At 34.1% G+C, this 21,040-nt stretch overlaps 1 protein-coding gene across 3 annotated transcripts in view; it reads left to right on the top strand.

Annotated features, from left to right (window-relative positions):
• Positions 1-21,040, top strand: part of LOC136033828 (uncharacterized) — a 101,257-nt gene that overhangs the window by 64,474 nt on the left and 15,743 nt on the right. For all 3 annotated transcript variants that reach the window (XM_065714766.1, XM_065714765.1, XM_065714767.1), the window contains exons 9-10: positions 4,769-5,023; positions 15,694-15,920. In XM_065714766.1, the coding sequence (XP_065570838.1) occupies positions 4,769-5,023; positions 15,694-15,920 (482 nt within the window). The remainder of the gene's footprint in view (positions 1-4,768; positions 5,024-15,693; positions 15,921-21,040) is intronic.

The raw sequence follows: 21,040 nt of genomic DNA, 5'->3' as shown, positions 1-21,040 counted from the left end.
ATTATATTTTATTATTGAAATATATATGCGTCGATGGAATTTACAAAAACAAGTCTCATCTTACCAACTCCTCTAAAATACTAACATGTGATTTACTGCCGGGATTTTTTTCAGATTGACCAGAAACCGATTTTGTCACTTCAACTTAGCACACTGACGCTTTTAGGGCTGACTGTACTTTAATTTTTATTTAGTATAGGGTTCTTTATTATTTTACAAATTTTCGGATTGAACAGGTTTTGCACCTTCGTCTTATGGTGCTGACCCTCCTAGGGTTGGAGGGTTTGACCGTGCTCTCATTTTGCTATAATATAAGTGTTTTTCATATTTTATTAGTTTTTAGATTGAACGGACTCAGATTATGTGACTACATTTTAAGCGTGATAACCCTTCTAGGGTGTTGACCCTTCTAGTGATCGAGGTTTGACCGTGCTTTCAATTTTCTTTGGCCTTTTCATATTTTATTATTTTTTCGATTGAGCGAATTCAGATTATGCTACTTCAGCTTAAAAGTCCTAACCCTTCTAGGATTTGAGGTTTCGGTCGTGCTTTTTATTTTTCTTTAATGTGAGGGTTTTTCATATTTTTTGTTTGAGTTGAAAGGATTTTGCGAGTTCGTCCTAGGGTCTGGGCTTTCCAGGTTTTGAGGATTTGACCGTGATTTCAATTTTCTTTGGTCTTTTAATATTTTATTAATTTTTTGATTGCGCTGATTCAGATTATGCTACTTCAGCTTAAAAGCCCTAACCCTTCTAGGATTTGAAGTTTCGATCGTGCTTTTTATTTGTCTTTAATATAAGAGTTTTTCATATTTTTTTTTGAGTTGAACGGATTTTGCGAGTTCGTCCTAGGATCTGGGCTTTCCAGGTTTTGAGGGCTTGAGTGTGATTTCAATTTTCTTTGGCCTTTCAGTATTTTACTATTTTTTGTTTGAGCGGATTCAGATTATGCTACTTCAGCTTAAAAGCCCTAAATCTGCTAGGATTTGAGGTTTCGATCATACCTTTTTTTTTAATATGAGGGTTTTTCTTATTTTTTTTTTTTAGTTGAACTGATTTTGCGAGATTGTCCTAGGATCTGGGCCTTCCAGGTTTTGATGGTTTGACTGTGATTTCAAATTTTCTTACCTTTTTGGATTGAACGGAGTCAGATTTTCTAACTTCGTCTTAGGGTGCTGACCATTCAAGGGTTTGAGAATTTGACCATGCTTCTAGATTTTTCGTGGTTTGTATTTTCTTATTGTACGAAATCAGATTTTGTAACTTCATCTTAGGATGATGACCCTTTTAAGATTTGATGGGTGTGCGGTGGCTGAAGCTTATTATATGACATGCTAGACAAGCTAGTATGACGACTTAGCTTGAAAACTCTGTACTTATGAATTAGGTTAATTAGCTGGCGAGTTGTTACAAACAAACAACTCGAACCATAAGGTTCGGGAGCCAAACACCTATGAAGAGCTAAGAAACCTAAGTTTGAAAACCCCAAACAGTCAACTAACTAGTTTAGTCCGATCAATACAGGTATACAGTGCATGGAATAATTCTCTGAAAAGCTAGTAGAAAATTCAGGATAGGTACAAAATGAAGTGAGTAATTGCTTGAAATCGGTCATTATATTTACACCATGTGGGTAGTAGCCACCTGAAAAGTGGCCACTACAGGTACACCATGTTGAGAGAGTAGGAGATCCCTAAAAAGCAGCCTAGGAACTACCAAAGGCCTTTTACTCCTACGATCCCTCTCTTAAAAAATGTAATGTGCAATTCATATTTTCTTTATTTTTCTCTTGACATGATATTGAGAACCCTGACCAAATTCAGAAAAGGTATCCTCCTCTAGAGTGAGGGATTATTTTCTTTCTTTTTTTTATCTCTATTTTTAAATAACAATTATACGATATAAATATTATTTTATAATAGTTATATCATAAGCCTCTATTTGTTGGCACGAATTTAATTTCTTTTTACAAGTATTGCTTTAATATCCTAATTTAAATAATCCCATGCCCCCCCCTCAAAAAATGTATAAGGCAAAGATGCCTTATACATACTTCATTACAATACTCCTTTCCCTAAAGATTTTATACGAATAATGTGAAATTTGTATTCTTCTTTTTGTTTTCCGTGGTTTTAACCTGTGATGTCCAATCCTCGCTTAACCCCTGAAATTGCTGTATGTGCTTCCTCCTTTCTTCAATTATGAACTAGGTCGATTTATTTTTGTTATCTGATCTCTTTAAACAAGCAATAATTATTTATTTGTGTGTGTATTTTTAAATTTATTCTCTCAAACGGTTCCATGTTCTTCTTTTTTCTTTTTTTTTAAAATGGCATCCTAGGTTTCTTATGGCCTGAAAAAAAACTATCTAGATAGGTCACGTATTCGAAAAAAATTGTAAAGGGCCTTAATTTTGGGAAATAATTCATATGCGTCAAGTCATATTTATGACCACATTTCAAGAGCATAAATACGTCATTTTGCCTCAAGAGTGGTCTATGGCAAGACTACTCATGAAACATGGCTAAGTATAAAATACCAAGTCCAATGAATTTATTTGTAAAAGGTGGTTTCAGCAGTTTCTTAATATCTTGAGGATAAAAACGTAAATTTATAATTTCTTACAATGAAATAACTCGACTATAAAATGAGAAAAGAAGACGCCCTGAGAAATGCCATTTCAAAAGGGGTGGAAATGAACAACCTACACCATCAAATGTGACAAGACCAATTAAAGAGTTTAGGACATTGAAAAATATCTGAAGTAATATCAAACAAAAATGAAGGACGAAGAAATTTGCGGTTTAAAAAATTGCAAAAACGATAAATACTACGGGTCAAAAACAAAAGTGAAGAACAAAGAAATATGTGGTTAAAAGAAACGTGACAACGACGATCAAAAGGAATAAAAATGAAATTGAAGAGCAAAGAAGGCATTTTAAGCGGTTACATAATACGTAGAGGACACAAGAGTAAATTAACAATTGCTCCAAAAGAAAAAAAAACTAGACCAAAAATGATACAAGATCAAGAAGATGACCTAATTATTGCAATTCAAATAGTTCGTGGTATCGAAATGTAATTAAGGAGCGACTCAGCTCAATAGTAACCAAAACTCGAAAAAACAAAATTTTGATATCAATTGATACATCTAAAGAATCAGCTTATTATGCTGATTCTAAATTTATAAGATTCATCAGGGTTAGTGTTGCCCATCAAAAGTTATGAGCTTCAGAAAATATGAATGATTTTTAAAATAGGGGGGAACATCTCTAAAATTCAAGGAATCTTGATGAAAATCACACAATCAGATTCAGCGTGCGACAACCCCTTATAGAAGTTTCAAGATCCTATATACAAAATTGTTTTCAAAAGACAGATCACAGATCCGTGATTATTTTTATTTTGTTCAATTTTTTTTTCTCAGGGGTGATCGCATTGAAATAATGGCTCTAGAAGATCGGGAGAGGGCATATTCAAACGAAACCCTTTGAGTTAGGCTCGGGTAATTTTTGTTCGTTTTAGGTCATTTATTTACCTATGGTTATTTGTGGTAGTTTTACACTTGAAAAAATATTTTACTTTATTTCTGCTTATTTTTGATTTAAGGTAACTCTTGACGTTTTTTTTTTATAACTTCTTCTGTGGATTTTTTTTAATGACTGATAATAAGACAGCTATAAAGAAATTGTGCCGCCAACAATTTAAGACCGAATAGTTCGATTTCACATCCTGAAGCCTTTATCAACAGGAAAAAACTTAGCTTGAAACAACTTATAAGAAAAGTTGAGAAAAACATGAAAAAGGAACAAAACAAAAGCTATACAAGAACAGTCTCAACATTGAAAGAAATAATCAAATCTACCAAATTGTGGAAATTCAAAAAAATTACGGTGGGGTTAGGATTAAATTTGTTGTTCAGAATTCAGGGGGGAGGGGTTTGTGCATTTTTTTTCAACTTTACTGTGAAAAAAACAAAGCCTCGTCCAAATTGACGCCAATTTATCCACCATGTTGGCGTTGGAATTTTATTTCGTTTTCCCCTTTCCTTACGTGCCTGTTTGAAATAGATTTTTAAGTTTTATTATTTTCTTTCACCCGTCGATAAAGGTTCTCGGATGTAGTGTCAAAATATTTCGAATTTAGCATAGTTGAAGCATTTTTTTACTCTCCTACTGACTAATTTTTCCTTTTAAAAAGTATCATTTTGTTTTGGTTTTAATTGGAACTTTATATTGATCTAAGACATTCTGTACAATGTCTATTGGTATGAAATTAATTTATAAAAAGAAAAATATACAGACCTATCATCCCTCCTGTGACTGAAGGTTTGCCACATAAATTCCGTCAGTTGTTTCTGCTACCAAATATTGTTTCCTACCAACTCAGTCTTTGTAAGCAGTTTATGTTAGGTTAAGGATGAAGTCCAAATACTTAACCCCCCCCCTAATGTGCAAATATATAGCCCAAATTATATTATTGTATAAACCAAAGGTTACATGAAGGTTATATTTCATTAGGATTAACCTAACTTCACTTCTGGGGTGTGTTTTATTTAATTAAAAACTACCGATTATTGTAATTGAAACAAGGCGTTTAATAGCGATAGGATTTACCGAATTTTATATCTAGGGGTCGTAAAATGTTCCATATGCTCTATCTAAAAATAGTTTTTTGGCTTATAGATCTTGCGAGGCATATTTTCCAGTATTTCTTACGAAAATTTTAAAACGTGCGCTAATCAATTAAAATATTTCGTTTTGTTTTAGAGCAAAAAATACGCACACAAGATACCTACCAGCTCCCAGTTTCTTTTACTTTTTCTGATATCCAACACAGTATTTCACTCAAAAATCTTGAAGTGGAAATATTCGCTCTTTTGTGTACCAATGGAACTCAAAGTATTGTCGAAAACTCAGAGAGACTTCCTCCCGAATCTATGATGAAGATTGGCCAAACCTTAAATCAGAAAGGAGGGTTAGTCTGTTATGCTGAACTGCATCCTAACGACGGCTTTGATGGAAGTAAGTATCTTTTATCAGAAGTCTTACAAAATAAAACCAGCGAAACACATGCATGCGTAAGTTGAAGGATGGCAGTAGTTTTGGATCTTCAGCTCATGAAGTAAGTTCATTAGCATAAACGGTTACTATCACTACTACAGGGCCAATGACACCATAATTAACATTCTTAGATGAACATGAAATTAGAACACATGCTAGATATGAGGAACGACCGCAATCAAAGTTGAAAAACCATTTTTTTTTATCCCAGATTTTCTTGGTCTCAGAATTTTGGTTTTCTCGGTCAAACAATACAATGAATTCTGTCATACACATAGCCTTATCTCAGCTTCCGATGATAAGAACAAAGACAAAGAATTTTCAAAATAATGTTTTAATTTTAAAAAAATTACTCTTTCTTTAACTTAATATTAACTATTTCTTTAATGAAAATAACTTCACTATTATCATCTGTGAATGTGACCGTCCGTTCAAGCTTGATTGGGGTCATGGCTGCCTTTATTCTTCGTCGGATACTGGGAAGTTCCGCTAGTGTAATAATAGTCCCTTTCATTCTGGAATATAGAATATGCATAAGTCATTGAATTCAAGAATCCCTTGATCGAAATATTTTCTATTGAAACTATTAAAATGGGCAGATAAAAACCAAAATTAAAATGCGATGTTTAAATGTGAAGCTATCAGCTTTGTGTGGAAAAGAGAATCTCTACGGATTCATCTTTAGTTTTTAAGTAATAGAATACCAATAAATGATAAAGTTAGATACTTGGGTTTAATTTTAGATATGAAATTACTTTGGAATGACCATGTTGAAAGTAAAGTAAAAAGCTCACCAGACATTATTCAACAAAATTGTAAGATAGCCGGCGTGTGTTACTTTTACATCTCGCGATAAAAATAAAAAAAAGATGTCTTTAATAGGACTGCTATGTCTTTTAGATGGTCAGTCAATTCTGAGTTTGCTGATTTTTTAAGGTAGTATATCGCTCTTGAAGCAAATCTATACTAGATCTATCAACAAAAATGAAAAAGTTATCTTTAATTTGAACTATTATGTATTTTGAGACGGTCAAGCAAGGCGGAGACTTGAAAAGGATATATTAAGGTATTATATCACCTTAAAGCAAAATCTATGTCTTTAACTGGACTCATATGTGTACATCTGACTTATTAAAAAATATATGATCATTTAAGAAACTTGTGTTTTAGTTTTTATAAATAAGACTAGCTGTTGGGGTGGCGCTTCGCGCCACCCCAACATCATCGCTATCAATCATCATCGCTATCATTTTCAGTTTTGATATGTTTTGACTCTCGCTGTCCAGGTAGATTTTTATCTAACTGCGCGGTTTTGCGTTCTTTAGCCGCAAGTCTTTTGGCATTAACCCTTTGAGCAGATTCCTCGGCTGTTTCTTCTGCCATTGTAGGATTTATACTAAAATTTCTCTTTGAATTAATTGTTTCAGCAGCTTCCTCGGCTGTTTCTTCTGTCATTTTAAGATCTATACTAAAAATTCCTCTTTACGTGCCAAGCTTGCTAAAGCTCAACAATTTATAATAAACCTCAAAGTTTTAAGTATCTGTCTTAAGGTTTTCGAATTACTTTAATCTATTGTCAAAATATTTCGAAATATTTATGCAATTCCCAGTTTTTACATTTTAGTTCGTTTTCTTTTTCTTCTTTATTTTTCATAATCTGGCGTAACAGACATAGTGTAACAGACATAACACACAAACAACTTATTTTTATATATATATATATATAGATTACACACGGCCAAAACATATCTGATTTATTAAAAATATTAAATCATTTAGTAAACTCGGGTTTTAGTTTTGACATATAATAACACATACGGTTAATATACATCTGATTTACTAAAATATTTGATCATTGAAGAAACTTGTAATATTTACTTAAATATTTGATCATTGAAGAAACTTGTGTTTTACTTTGACAAAAAAACAGACATACTGTTGAGATACATATAATTTATTAAAAATATTTGATAATTTAAGAAACTTGTGCTTTAGTTTTAGTTTTTGAAAGCCGTGGATTAATGATGAAGTTTTGATTTTAATAAGCCAAAGAAATAAATTGTATTGTCAATATTTGGATAACACGTCTGAAGTGATTTTAAATGCATTTAAAGAGTTGAGAAATTATGTAAATAAATCAGGAAGAAATGCAAAGAATGAGTATTATTTAAACCGTTTGAAGAGTAAAGAAGGTAATATAAAAGATACTTGGGGAATTGTTCGTGAAGTGATAGGATGTGAAAAAAAAATACAAGTATAACCGAATCAAAAATTAATAATAGAATTATTGGTGATAAATTGGAAATAGCAAATTACATGGGTGATTATTTTTCGAAGATTGGTATTGATACACTGACTGAAGCATCTAGAGGTGGTGGTGCTGACAATCTTAACATGCCCCCTTTAAGCATGCTGGATGGGTTGTACTGTTGAAGAAGTAGAAAAAACTGTTTGTAGTCTTAAATCAAATTCTTCTGGTGTAGATGGATTGAACCTAAAGGCTTTTAATTTTGTGTCGGTGTATCTTTTGCCGGTACTGATTTTTTTAATTAATCTGTCAATTATTGAAGGAATCTCCCGCCGGAACTGAAACGGTCTAAAATCATACCTTTACATAAAGATGGGGACCCCTTGGGCCCCTATAACTGGCGACTGATTCCCATTTTACCTTTATTTAGTAAAATTTGTGAACTCTTATTTATAAGCGATTGTGTGATTTTTTAGATACGAAGAAAATATTGTATGATGGACACTTTGGTTTCAGAATTAAGCATTCCACTAGTCATGCAGTACACCATCTTTTAATTTTTGTTGATCACGCGCTTGAAAATAATCTGGTTCCTTTAACTGTTTTTGTGGATTTCTGTAAGGCTTTTGACATAGTTCAATTTAATACTCTTCTAAGTAGACTAAGCGGGCTTGGGCTAGGTAGTATTTGTGTAAAGTGGTTTTCATCGTACTTGCATGGCCGCACTATCAAAGTTGCTTTATCAGATATATTAAGCAGAGAGTTCGGTGTTTAGTTTGGAGTGCCTCAAGGTTCCGTGCTGGGACCTCTACTGTATCTTATTTAAGTTAATTTGTTGGCTTCACATGTTGGAGATGAGGTGCTGACCTCTTCGTGGACGACACTGTGATAACAGTAACTGGTAGTTATTTGGTGGAGGTTGTACATAAGGCTAATTTAGCACTTTATTTCGCACTAATTTTAGCGTTTATGCAGTTTTACAGTTGGTAGTTCCCTAACAGTTAACGCATCTAAAACAAATTACATTATCTTTAGTAGAACAGGTAGGTTACTTAGTGATAATAATAACATATTTTTTGGACATTTACCCAGCAAGTTTTTGAAATGAGTTATTTGGGGTTTTATTTACATAATAATATTAGTTTGAAAAAGTATTGTAGTGTTATTGGTGCAAAAATAGCTAACTACTATTACTAATAACTCACTGCAGCACCAAGCCGCCTGAGGCCAACACAGCTACGCACGCTCCTCCTCCAACCTAATCTATTTAAAGCCTCCCTCTTTACACCCTCCCAAGAAGTTCCCATTTCCTTTAAATCTTTATTTATGACATCCTCCCAACCCAGACAACGATGACCTGCTTTCTGTTTAGCCCCAGACGGTTGGCCAAAAAGGACAATCTTTGGTAATCTGTCATCTTTCATCCGTAGAACGTTGCCTAGCCATCTCAACCTTTCTTTCATTGTAGCCCCAGAAAGCGGGATTGAACCACACTTTTTGTACAACCTACTGTTTGAAATACGGTCAGTCAGCCGGGTACCCAGAACAATCCGTAGGCAATTTCTCTGGAAAACATCTAGTAAATTTTCATCTGCTTTTCGGAGTGCCCGTGCTTCAGAGCCATATTTGACCACTTTCATCACTGTAGCTTCCAATATTCTAATCTTGGTTTGTAGACTTATCTTTCTATTCTTCCAAACTTTTTTTAACTGCGAAAAAACAACCTGAGCCTTAGCTATTCTACTTTTAACATCTTCACTGCTCCCACAATCTTTACTAATAATACTACCAAGATAACTGAAGCTCCCAACCTGATCAATCTTTTCGTTAACTAATGTCACCTGTCCATCTTCACTTATTCCTAGCCTTAGTGACTTAGTCTTCTTAACATTAATTTTCAAGCCTATTTTAGCACCCTGAACTCGTAAAACCTCTAAAAATTCATTCACTTTGCTCACACTTTCATCTAATATGCTTAAATCATCAGCATAATCTAAGTCCAGGAGCGTTCTTCCTCCCCATTTGGTTCCATGGTCGCCAATTGCCTTTCCTGTGCTCCTTAAGACGAACTCCATCAAAATGATCCATATAAAGGGGGATAGAACACAACCCTGCTTAACTCCTGATTTAATACAAAACCAGTTGCTAACCTCATTTCCTACCTTAACCGCAGCAGTATTATTCTCGCACATAGCGTAAATCACTTTAATGTATTTTTCTGGTATACCATATAACGATAAGACCTTTGTTAACGCTCTCCTATCAACAGAATCGAAAGCTTGATCATAACCGATAACACTGAGGACCAAAGGTGTTTGACAACGAAGGGACTTCTCAATTATTAATCTAAGAGTGAAAACATGGTCGACACATCCTCTAACTTTTCTAAAACCGCATTGTTCTTCCCTTAAAACTTTGGCTACAGCATCTCTCAGTCTAAAAAGTATCATATTACTCAGTAATTTGCTACCTACAGAGACCAGACTAATGCCTCGATAATTACGACACTCACTCTTGTCACCTTTCTTATACAGTGGTTTAATTAAGGTTTTCCTAAAATCATTGGGTACTTCCCCTTTTTCAAAAATCATGTTCATAATCTCAGTAGCTTATTCCTAACCTCAGAGCCCCCATATTTCAGAAACTCATTAATCATACTATCAGCACCTGGGGCCTTATTATTTTTTAATCCTTTTAATACTGTCGCTAATTCTTCCTTACTAAACAAATCTTCCTTCACATCCAAGGTATCACAAACTTTTTCATTTTCATCTATATCTTTTCCTGCAACTGTATCTCGGTTTAGCACATTCTCAAAATGTTCCACCCATCTTTCTTTAACTTTTTCCTTATCACTAATTGTGGCCCCATTTCTATCTTTAACTGGGGCTAGTCCGGATTGGCTACTCCCTTTCAATTTATTAACATGCCAGTATAATATTTTACTATTATGCCGTCTAGCCGCATCTTCCAGATCCTCAGGCAATTTTATCCATGGCTTCCACTTCACATCTCCTTAGTTCATATTTTAATGCTTTCTCCACTTTCTTTGCATTCCTTTTTTTTCATACGACCTATCACTCAGATAATTCTTATACAAACCCCTTCTACTCTCTATTAAACCTAAAGCTTTTTCACTAATATTCCTAGTTGCAGTCTTAGCACTCTTCCCTAGGACACCATCAGCAACTTCACAAATTGTTTTTCTGAAATTATTCCATCCATCTTCCACATTGTCAAATTTTAAACTCTCAAGTTTAGTACTTAACTGTTCCTGGAATACTTTTTTCAAATTTTCATCCTGAAGTCCACCAACATCATAACTTTCCGGGAGGGAGTTAATCTTCCGAAATTTCAGCTTTAAATTAACCTTAGACACTACTAGATGGTGATCTTTACTTTTAACATCAATAACAGCACTCCTATACACCCTAGTATCTTGTATTGATCCTGCTAGTCTTCTGTTTACAATAACATAATGTTGGTCAGATTCGTGACTACCAGGCATCAATTTTTGTGTTCCAGAGCATGAAACATATATGCCCTGAGTATTTTCATGAATATTTTTCCATGACTCAGGAGCACCATAATTATGCTACAACAAATTCACAACTTTTAAGCGATGAAAAAAGAAAAACAGTCAGATCATCATAAGTGGTTCATAGTCTGGGGTCTTCTGTTTGGAATAATCTGCCGGCTAGCATCAGGGAGTCTGTCACTTCAAATGGGTTTAAAAATAAATTGAAAACATTTTGTTTAACTAACAGACTTTGAAAGTTGGGTGTTTTTTGATGTTTTTTTCGTTGTTTTTTGGGGTGAGGGTTGGGATGGCTGAAACGGGTAAAAAATATTTAATAAGACTATTTTGTTGTATTGTGTTCATGTATATGTGTTGTTGTTTTTAATATATAAGATAGGCTAGGTGGATAATCATGATTTGTTATGTTGAGATATTTATTTATAAGATATAAATCGTAATATGAATTTGCAGCACAAGCCCTTAGGACTTTCTTTTTGCTGCAATATTTTACCAGTTGTGTCATTTTTATTTATGTTTATATTGTGGATAAAAATAAAACCTACCTACCTACCTACCTAAAATAAGAATACACACGAGGTTTTCTTCTGGATTTGATAAAGCAACATTTCCATTGAGTTCAAATATATATATATATATATATATATATATATATATATATATATATATATATATATATATATATATATATATATATATATTTATATATATATATATATACATATATATATATATATATATATATATATATATATATATATATATATATATATATATATATATATATATATATATATATATATATATAAATTATTTAAGCAATGGATCTTAAAAGTGGAACAATAAGTCAGTTTTCATAGTCATTAAGATTACATCTGAAGTAACGATACTTGGTACGACACGCAAAGTTTTGATAAAAATTGCCCTTGCAAATTCTTTCTTCATTATACTTAATGGTAAATAATTTGTATTCTCTATATACTAAAACATTTTTAATAAACAAAATCAGTTAATAGACTAACACCAAAAACAAGAAGACCAATAGGTAATTTCTCAATTGTCGCTATTTAGTTAATAGACTGCTTGCTAGTACACTGGGTAACAGCAAAGTATTTGGGCAAGGTGTGATTTTTTTTTATTCCTTAAATTATTTTAATTTATAGCAATTGAAGCTTTTATTATTCGTTTCGTCTTTCTGCTATCATGGCTTTGAAAAATTCAGGCTTTATTCAGTTCTACCTTAAACTTTTGGTTTTCGTTTTTAAGGTTTTTGAATTATTATAATCCAATGTTAAAATATGGTAAATCTCGTGACATAAAAAAATAAAATAGATGTCTTTAATTGGACTCCTACGTTTTTTGAGATTGTCAGCCTGCGCTGAGGCTTGAAAAATGATTTTTAATGTAGCACACACCCTTAAAAGAAAATCTATATTAGATCTCGCAACAAAAATAAAAGAGATGTCTTTAATTGTACTCCATGTTTTTGAGATTGTCAGCCTACGCCGAGGCTTTTAAAATGATTTTTAATGTAGCACAAACCCTTAAAGCAAAATCTATGTTAGATCTCGCAACAAAAATAAAAGAGATGTCAGTTTTTCAGCGAATAAAAAAAAACTTTAATTAAAGAATAGAAAATTAAAACCATAGAAATTCTTTAGAGTGGCTTTATATAAATTTCTTTTTGTAAATGATTTAAGATCCTCAGATGGCTCCGGCGACACATATCAATTTTGTTGAATAATGCCTGGTGAGTTTTTTACTTGAATTTCAGCATGGTCATTTCTTAGTAGTTTCATATCTAAAAGTAAACCCAAGTATCTAACTTTCTTAGTTATTTGTATTCTATGAGTTACAAACCAAAGACTAATCTGTAGAATTTTTCTTTTCCTCGTAAAAGTGGTAGCTTCATATTTATTAACATCAAGTTTCAATTATTTTCTTTTATCTGCCCCTTTTAACATGTTCCATTGAAATTACGTGGAGTGAGGAGTGGAGTGTGGAGTGATTATTGCACTAGCAGAACCTTCTAATTTTGTGTTCATCTAAGCATACTAATTATAGTGTTATTGGTCCTGTAGCAGTGATAGTAACTGGTTATGCTAATGAACTTGCTTCAGGAGCTGAATACTCATCATTACTGATGGCCAACTAGGGATTTCTGAAACTGTAGTTCATGTTTCCCAAAATCTGCATTATTACGCCCCTACGTAGCTAGTTTTTACGAGAAAGAGGAAAACCAACACGTTCAAATTCTAAATAACGAAACACCTATATCCCAAAGGTAAGAAATGATGAAATTACGATTTTTAATTTGTTCAGTCATATGAACTAAAACAACAAAGTTGGCTTATAAAGTGAGAAACCCAAAAATAAAGCTATTAAAAAGTTGCATCATAATGGGGAAAATCTGAGAAATATTTTTAGTGGAAGGGATAATGAACATTTAGGAAAAGTATGGCACCTTTATTCGGCCCATGAATAAGAGAAAAATTGTCAAGACCATACAAAATCTAAAAAAAAAAAATTTAGTTTAATATTTTTGGAAGGGAGGAGGTGTAGCTTGCCGATTTTATACAAATCTATCAAACCAAAATAACATGAATTGTAATTATAACTCAAATAATTATTTTCAATGCAAAATTTCGCAAAATTTGATTAGAATTTGATGAGCATTGAGCTAATTTGATGATTGATGAGCAAAATGACCTCTTTTTTGGAGTCATTGCTGTTCAAAAGTTACATTTCAATTCGAATATTTGGTTTTGCAGGTAGACCTTCTCGCAATTAGAACGTAAAGAAAATTAGACCTACGTTGCCTGAGCAACGTGAAGTGTTGTGGCAACCTTTGTCCGGCTTTGCCAAATAAAGTGTTGCGAGAGCAATACTTTGGTTTTGTTTCTTTGCTATCGGTTAAACGCTGAAGTTGTCAACCTATCGAAGCTTTTAAAACGTTATGTTCAAAGAAGAATGCGATCAGTAATCACATGATAAAAGGCTATTTCTCAGCGTTGAAAAAACAACAATAACAAAAGAATATCGAAAGAAGGGACTAAATTGACTTTGCAGCCAGTTGAACTTTATCGTTTTCAATTTTAGACACCGTGACGGATCAAGACTTGGAACAATATCTTATATTATCTAGTTGGTATTATAAAGCTATCCATAATTTTTCAGGATCAAATTACCATAGCTGAACTCTATTAATTACTACGAAACTGCCTCATTGTTTCACGTTATCGTTTGTACCCGTTGCGTAAACACTTAATTCTACGTTATAGTGAATATGGGTACAACAACTTGCAAAAATTACAAACCCCTCTTCACGTTTGTAAGCGTAAACACTTAATTCTAGGTTACAGTGAGTATGGGTAGGCTACACGAACTAGCAAAATTTACAAACCCCTCTTCACTGAAGGTGATTGTAGCCTAACAGACGATTATTACTTACAAGTCCCCTGCATGTCTTACCACTGGAACCAAATTGGTATTACCATCAAATACACCGGAAACAAATAATAGGTACACCAACTAACCAAAGTTGCAAACCCCTTATTGCCGAAGATGATTATGGTCGAACAGTCGACTGTTGCTTACAAGTCCTCTACTTGTCTCACAATTGAAATCGGCCTATTTATGGTTTCAGTGTGTACTCTACTACTGAAGTTGTCAACCCCTTGAAACTTTCAAACTAGTATATCTCCTGAAGGAATTTTTGTACCAAAAACTTGATGACATGTACTTTGATCAGCTCATCAAGAGCTATCGATTGCCTTCGAAAAGAAAAAATCTATCTGTCTTAGTTCAAAGGTGATTTTTTTTGCCATAGGCCAACTTTTTAACGTCACCACTTAGAAAGGAGCAAAGGATAAGCTCCAATTTCTTTTGCAATGACAGAACTTTTAAAGTTTAGGAGGTACATCTGATAACATTTCTCTACCTCAATCCTAAGTCCGAAAAAACAAATGATAAACCCAGCCGAAATCACGGCAGCACTTTCGGACCCTTGGGAAAATGCCGCTTTTTTGCTTCTGTAAATTTTTCTATTTATCACTCAAAGAAGATATATTGGCTGTGGGACCGGGTAACTGCCGCATATATTTAACACTTATAGATTTTAGTCCATCTTCAATTTGAAAGTGGTGCCTGCCTGCTTGCCTGCTAGAACGGAGCTTTTCACTCGAAAGTAGAAACATGGTTTGATGAAACGAAAGTTTGGCTACACAACTTCAGATACTCCTCTCTGACACAGGCTATATAACTCCACTTCACTTTGCACACCATAGGCTCTGGCTTGTGGACAAGCAAAAACCATCCTTTTTGGCCCCAGGCAAGAGTTCTGCGGAGCTTTCCAAAATGTAATGTCATATTCATCAATCCGGCCTGAGGTCCACACTTTCCGTAAAAACCGCACAGGTTAGACCCTTACCAGTTTCCAGGAATAAGCTGAGATCGGCGGCATAGAAAAAAAAACCGGGACAAAACCAAAGTGTTGCTCTCGCAACACAATTAAACGAAAGTAAAGGCGACATCAAAAATTAAACCTGACAAAAACCATTCAGACCATCAGGGATGCTTCTTCCTCTGCAATCCCCTGTTCCTTATGCTAAAGTTTGACTTTTTGTCTCAGTAAAAGAGCGAACATTCAATAGTACCATTCAATAGTTACCATTCAATAGTAAGACATGTTGACTTAACGACAGTACCTTCAATTGTTTTTAATGAATAATAGCGTGTGTGGTAGATTGACTCAGGAAAACGCTCATTACAAAGAGCAAATCCCCTTAAATACACTTGTTAAATTTAGGAGCGCAGTTTGGATTATTACTATTTTTTAACTTCTAGGTATGTTCGAAGGACTAGTTTTTCCCCACGGCGGTGAGATAATAATTGCTCCTTCAGAACAGCATTTCAAATTGCTTTCATCGTCGCATCTTGTCGTGCCGTTCGTCATTGAATTCCTGTTACAACAATATGACTTAAGACTGGAGCTTACTAACGATTACCTTAATGTGACTGAAGATTTTATTGAAAAAGGAATGAAAGTAAAAGAAGATATAAAAATCTTAAAGGTAAGTTTTCCTAAAATGTGTTTATTCTGAATTTGATTCAAAAAGAGAGAGATAGAGGGGAGAGCGTTCTTAAAGCCTTCACAGAAATTATGAGATAAGTTGGATGTATTCTGATTTGGTACTTGTCTGTTAAACGAAATACACTCAAGAATTACGCTGTGTAAGATCTGGCGGAAACCGGTTAGCCTTGGTTTGGCTATGATTTGCTATTTTGATTAGGAAAAACTTCTATGTATGCAAATTTTAATTAGATATTTAATATTTAGAGGTAGTTAGAGGTTAGGTTAGATATTTAGTATACTGCGTTCTGCTCAGCCTGCTTTCATAACTATTTTCGTTTCCATAATTTTGATTCTAGAGTATTACATTATTATGAGGTTTTTTTTATATTTCATAAGGATTAACCTAACTTCACTTCTTGGGGGAGTTTCTTTTAACATACAAGTACCCTGTTTCACTGTAGTTTATTACTAGACTGCAGACTTTCACAGAGGATGTCAGGTTAAATTTTGGAACGTGCACGACTCTATTCGGTCAGTCAAGAGAATTTTAACAGGTGCCTGTCGACAGGCTCTAGAACGGAACCAAAGACTATAAATAGAAAACTATAACTGGACATGGACGAAAATATTGCCGAAAAAACTGTTATATTTCACTGCCACCACTTGACCTCAAGAAGTAACCTGAAAAAAATAGCAAGGGAATTTTATTTCCTTTGAAAAAATCCTAAAGCCTGAAAAGGAATAAATTATTCCTCTGAAAACATTCAAATAGCCTAAAAATAAAAATAAATGTAGTCATTTTGAAACAGCTAAAGAAGAGACCAGTAAATAAAAGAATAGTCATAATTAAATGTAGAAAATCTCACAGGAAATATTATTGTTACATTATTATATTGTAACCTACTAAAGAATGGACTGCTGTTAAGAATTCGAGTTTAAGTACCATGGAGGACCAGGGGACATTGGGGCCGAGAGGTGGAAGAGGGGCCCGTGCAGGCCCATGGGCTTTTTTTGGAAGCAGACTAGGGAGAGGCATGAATCATGGAAGGTCACGGGCAAATTAAGGACTTTCGAGGGCAAGAGGTCGGCCAGGACCAGTCCAGAAGGAAAGCTTGAGAATGTAGGTATTCAGAGAGCAGACAGTACCATAAAATTATTTTACTGATCCTATATTGAAAACGTTTCACGATAGGCCTGTGAAAGACCAGGCCTTCTTAAGGGAAGAGGGCAACATCATAATACAAATATAAGAACAAAACCAATTCCGTGGTAACCAAGGCTCCATCATAAGATTATTTCTGTACTCTTAAATTAGGAACGCCTATTACTGCTCGTCGGAAGGACTAGGCCTTTTTAATGGGGAAAGGAAAAGTTTCATCACAAATATATTAATGAAAAACGTCATTCTGGGCAAGGAGGGTCATGCTACATGATAAGATTATTACACTACTCATATGTCAAAACTTCTTATCAATGCACCTGGGAAAGTCCAGATCTTCTTAAGTGGGGGAGGGAGCAACGTTCTGACAAACACACATTAATACAAAATAGTAGTTTTTTACCTTATTGGAGTTCAGTTCATTATTTCTCCTACTATTATAGACCAAAATTTGTGTCTTAATATGTTTTTTTAACATGCGTTTCTTTAATACGTATTTTAAAAATATATCTCGTTTAACAGTACACGATTAATATGCATATTACATGTGTTATGCTATTACTATAGATGTGGGCGAGAGCAGCTCGGAAACCTTAATAGCATGGTCTCGTGAACAACCTTCTAAGATGTTTTGACCTAAATAGACATGTCCCACTTGGAATTACTACAACACGTCAATAACAACGTGTCATCACCTTGTTATTGTGGATTAACCTATGTCTTGCAGATTCTAGAATTTAACACGTTAATAAAAAGGTCCTTTGGCATTTTTCATTGTGAATAGCCTGCATCTTGTAGAATCATTTGTGTTTATCAATGATTGATTACGGAATTTCTTTGTATAATCAAACAGTTCGTGCTGGCGAACTGTAGTAAGGAGCGACCTGGCTCAATAGTAACCGAAACTCTAAAAAACGGAATTTTGATACAAATAGATACATCAAAGAATCACATTTTAATGCTGATTTTAAATATATAAGTTTCATCAAGATTAGTCTTACCCATCAAAAGTTATGTGCCTGAGAAAATTTGCATTATTTTAGAAAATAGGGGAAACAACCCTTAGAAGTCACAGAATCTTAACAAAAATCACACCATCAGATTCAGCATATCAGAGAACTCTATTGTTAAAGCTTCAAGCTCCTATCTACAAAAATATGGAATTTTGTATTTTTTGCCCGAAGACAGATCACGGATGCGTGTTTATTTGTTTTTTGTTTTTCTTTTTCTTTTTTCCTAGGGGGGATCGTATCGACCCAGTGATCCTAGAATGTTGCAAGAAGGCTCATTCTAACGGAAATGAAAAGTTCTAGTCCCTTTTTAAGTGACCAAAAAATTGGAGGGCACCTAGGCCCCCTCCTACGCACATTTTTCCCCAAAGTCACCGCATCAAAATTTTGAGATAGCCATTATCTTCAGCTTTGTCGGAAACCTAATAAATGTGTCTTTTGGGACGACTTAATCCTTCAAGGTCCCCGGGGGAGGGGCTGCAAGTTACAAACTTTGACCATTGTTTACAAATAGTAATGGTTATTATGAAGTGTACAGACGTTTTCAGGGGTAGGTTTTTGAGTTAGGGCGGGAGTGGGTTGGGGGAGGGGGTTACGTAGGAGGATCTTTCCATTGAGGAGTTTATCATGAGGGAAGAGAATTTCCATGAAGGGGGCTTCTTTATAAACAAGTAAGGAGCGATATTAAAACTTAAAACGAAAATAAATTACTCCGTATATAAAAGAGGTTGTCCCCTCCACAACTCCCTGTTCTTTAAGCTAAAGTTTTTTTGTTTCAAAAAGTAGAGTTGTGACAGGGTCAAACTTTAGCGTAAAGAGGGAGGTGTTGTGGAGAGGACAACCACTTTCATATACGGAGTAATTTCTGTTCGCTTTAAGTTTTAATATCGCTCCTTTCTTCCAGTTCAAAAAACTTGTTTTTTTTATTGAATCCCTTTCCAAAATTGGAGATACCAATTCAATTTATAGGAATAGGAATCATTTCTATTAAATTTTTTAAGCTGAAAGATTTCATGATTTTTATAGTGGATTGATTTTATACAAAAACAAAAATGCCTAGTAGTTAGTGAAATAAAGGTCCTAAGCGACGGGATCCAAGAATTCAATACACTAACAGGTTACCCTTCATTGAAATTAGGTCTAATGTAATCGGACCGTGAGTGTTGTAATTTTATTATTAGTCGTACCATCATAGAGAGACAAAAAGAGAATAATCTCAACAAAAAAACAGGTCTATGGCAAGTATGAGGAAAATCAAAGACAGCAATTACAACGAACATTTTGAATAAGCTTTGTTAATCATGGAGTAAAGTTTGTATATACACGTTGACCTGATCTTTTTATTTTCATTCCTTTTGATTTTTGGGTTTAGCCCTTTTCTTTTCTTAAGTTGTCATATTTTAGATTATTTTAGATATGTTTAAGTGCTATGGGATATAATTGAATATAGACGCGATTTATCTGTACACACACATGCTACAATCTAATCATCTCTTGTATTTTCTTACGAAGGTATTTTCTTTCATGTTGCACTTCAAAACTGTTAGTTTTTGGGTTTATTAAACTAAACTGTTGAGTGTTATCCCCATTGGCTCTATTTCTAAAATCAATTACTTTAATAACGTAATTAATTATTGTAAATCATGTTTATGTGCCTTTTAATGCACATACACATACAAGTTACTCCTTGTTTTTAAACTACGATTTCTTTTATATTTTTAATGCATGGTTATCATCTTGAAAACCCTAACAAAAACACACATGCCGCACTTCCACTCTAATCACCTTTGAATTTGTCAACTTTTGCAAATTTTGCCCCCACTCCAGCCTCTGAGTTATTAAAGCTCCGAGATGAACAGAACTAAGACCAGTTTTGAATTATTAACCAGTTCGGGCAGTAAACACCTATATTTTTACAACTGGATAATTTTTTTTCCTGAGTACAATAAAGCTACTATCATGGGAACTACCATAGGGAAATAGAAGCTTTCAAAAAATGAGTGAAATGACAAAATATTCCGCCGTCTAGCTTAAGAAGACATCCACACAGCCCGCCAGGTAAATTAGAAAAATGAAAGATATATATGGAAGAACCTTTACCCAAGAAAAAAAAAATAAGAATCTACAAGATAAGAAGTAGCATGGAAATGTTATAGATGGTGCTACCAATCAAGTTGAGGCAGGAGAAACAAATCCTATACCCTGCACTACCAGGGTTTATGGACAAAATCATACTCTTTCGGAAGCAGAGGATTTTGAAGTACCAAATAATCAAAGAAGAACTACGTCAGATGATAGTGCATCAAAAATTCAGAAAAAAGAGGCCTTGGTGTGAGAAATAAGGATTAAGCCTTATGAATGCTAAGTGTGCGCCAAAGCATTTTCTTTTCCTTTTCCTATCATCCAAGGATACAACTGTTCATACAAGAGAAAAACTCACAAATATGAGATAGGTGCTAAGCTGTTTGCTTTCAGCTCTAACTTATCAACACATACGAGAGTTCATGATGACAAAAATGATGTAATTGCATGATTTTTCGTAAAATATTTTGTCAGAGTTCCACTTTATCCATCCATAAGACGGAAAAAATACTCTTTAAAAGCATGATATACATTAAAATCTTTTCTTGGTTTAACCCTTAACTGGTAGTGTTGAGTCTTTTTGACCCCAAGAAACCTTTGAGAGTGTGTTCCTGCTCTGCCGTTAAGAGCAAAGTGTTGTTTCCTCTTGTATTCCCCGAAGACTTGGTGGTGTTGAAGCATACAATCAGTCAAGCAGCCAAAAGAAGAGGAGGGAAGAGTGGTCTGAGGTCATTTTGAACACACCCTACCATTAACGTTACAAAAATAGGAAAACGAAAATTTTGTTTTTTGAAGAAATATGATATTTGTTGCTAGTGGTGCACTTTATTGTCGTTGCCAAAAATAATTTAATTGCTTTTTCGTAAG

This window comes from Artemia franciscana, chromosome 12 (genome assembly GCF_032884065.1).
Source record: "Artemia franciscana chromosome 12, ASM3288406v1, whole genome shotgun sequence".
In the NCBI taxonomy this organism is placed as follows: domain Eukaryota; kingdom Metazoa; phylum Arthropoda; class Branchiopoda; order Anostraca; family Artemiidae; genus Artemia; species Artemia franciscana.
The sequence above is the reverse complement of the archived record's forward strand: the minus strand, read 5'-3'. Positions and strand labels throughout refer to the sequence as shown.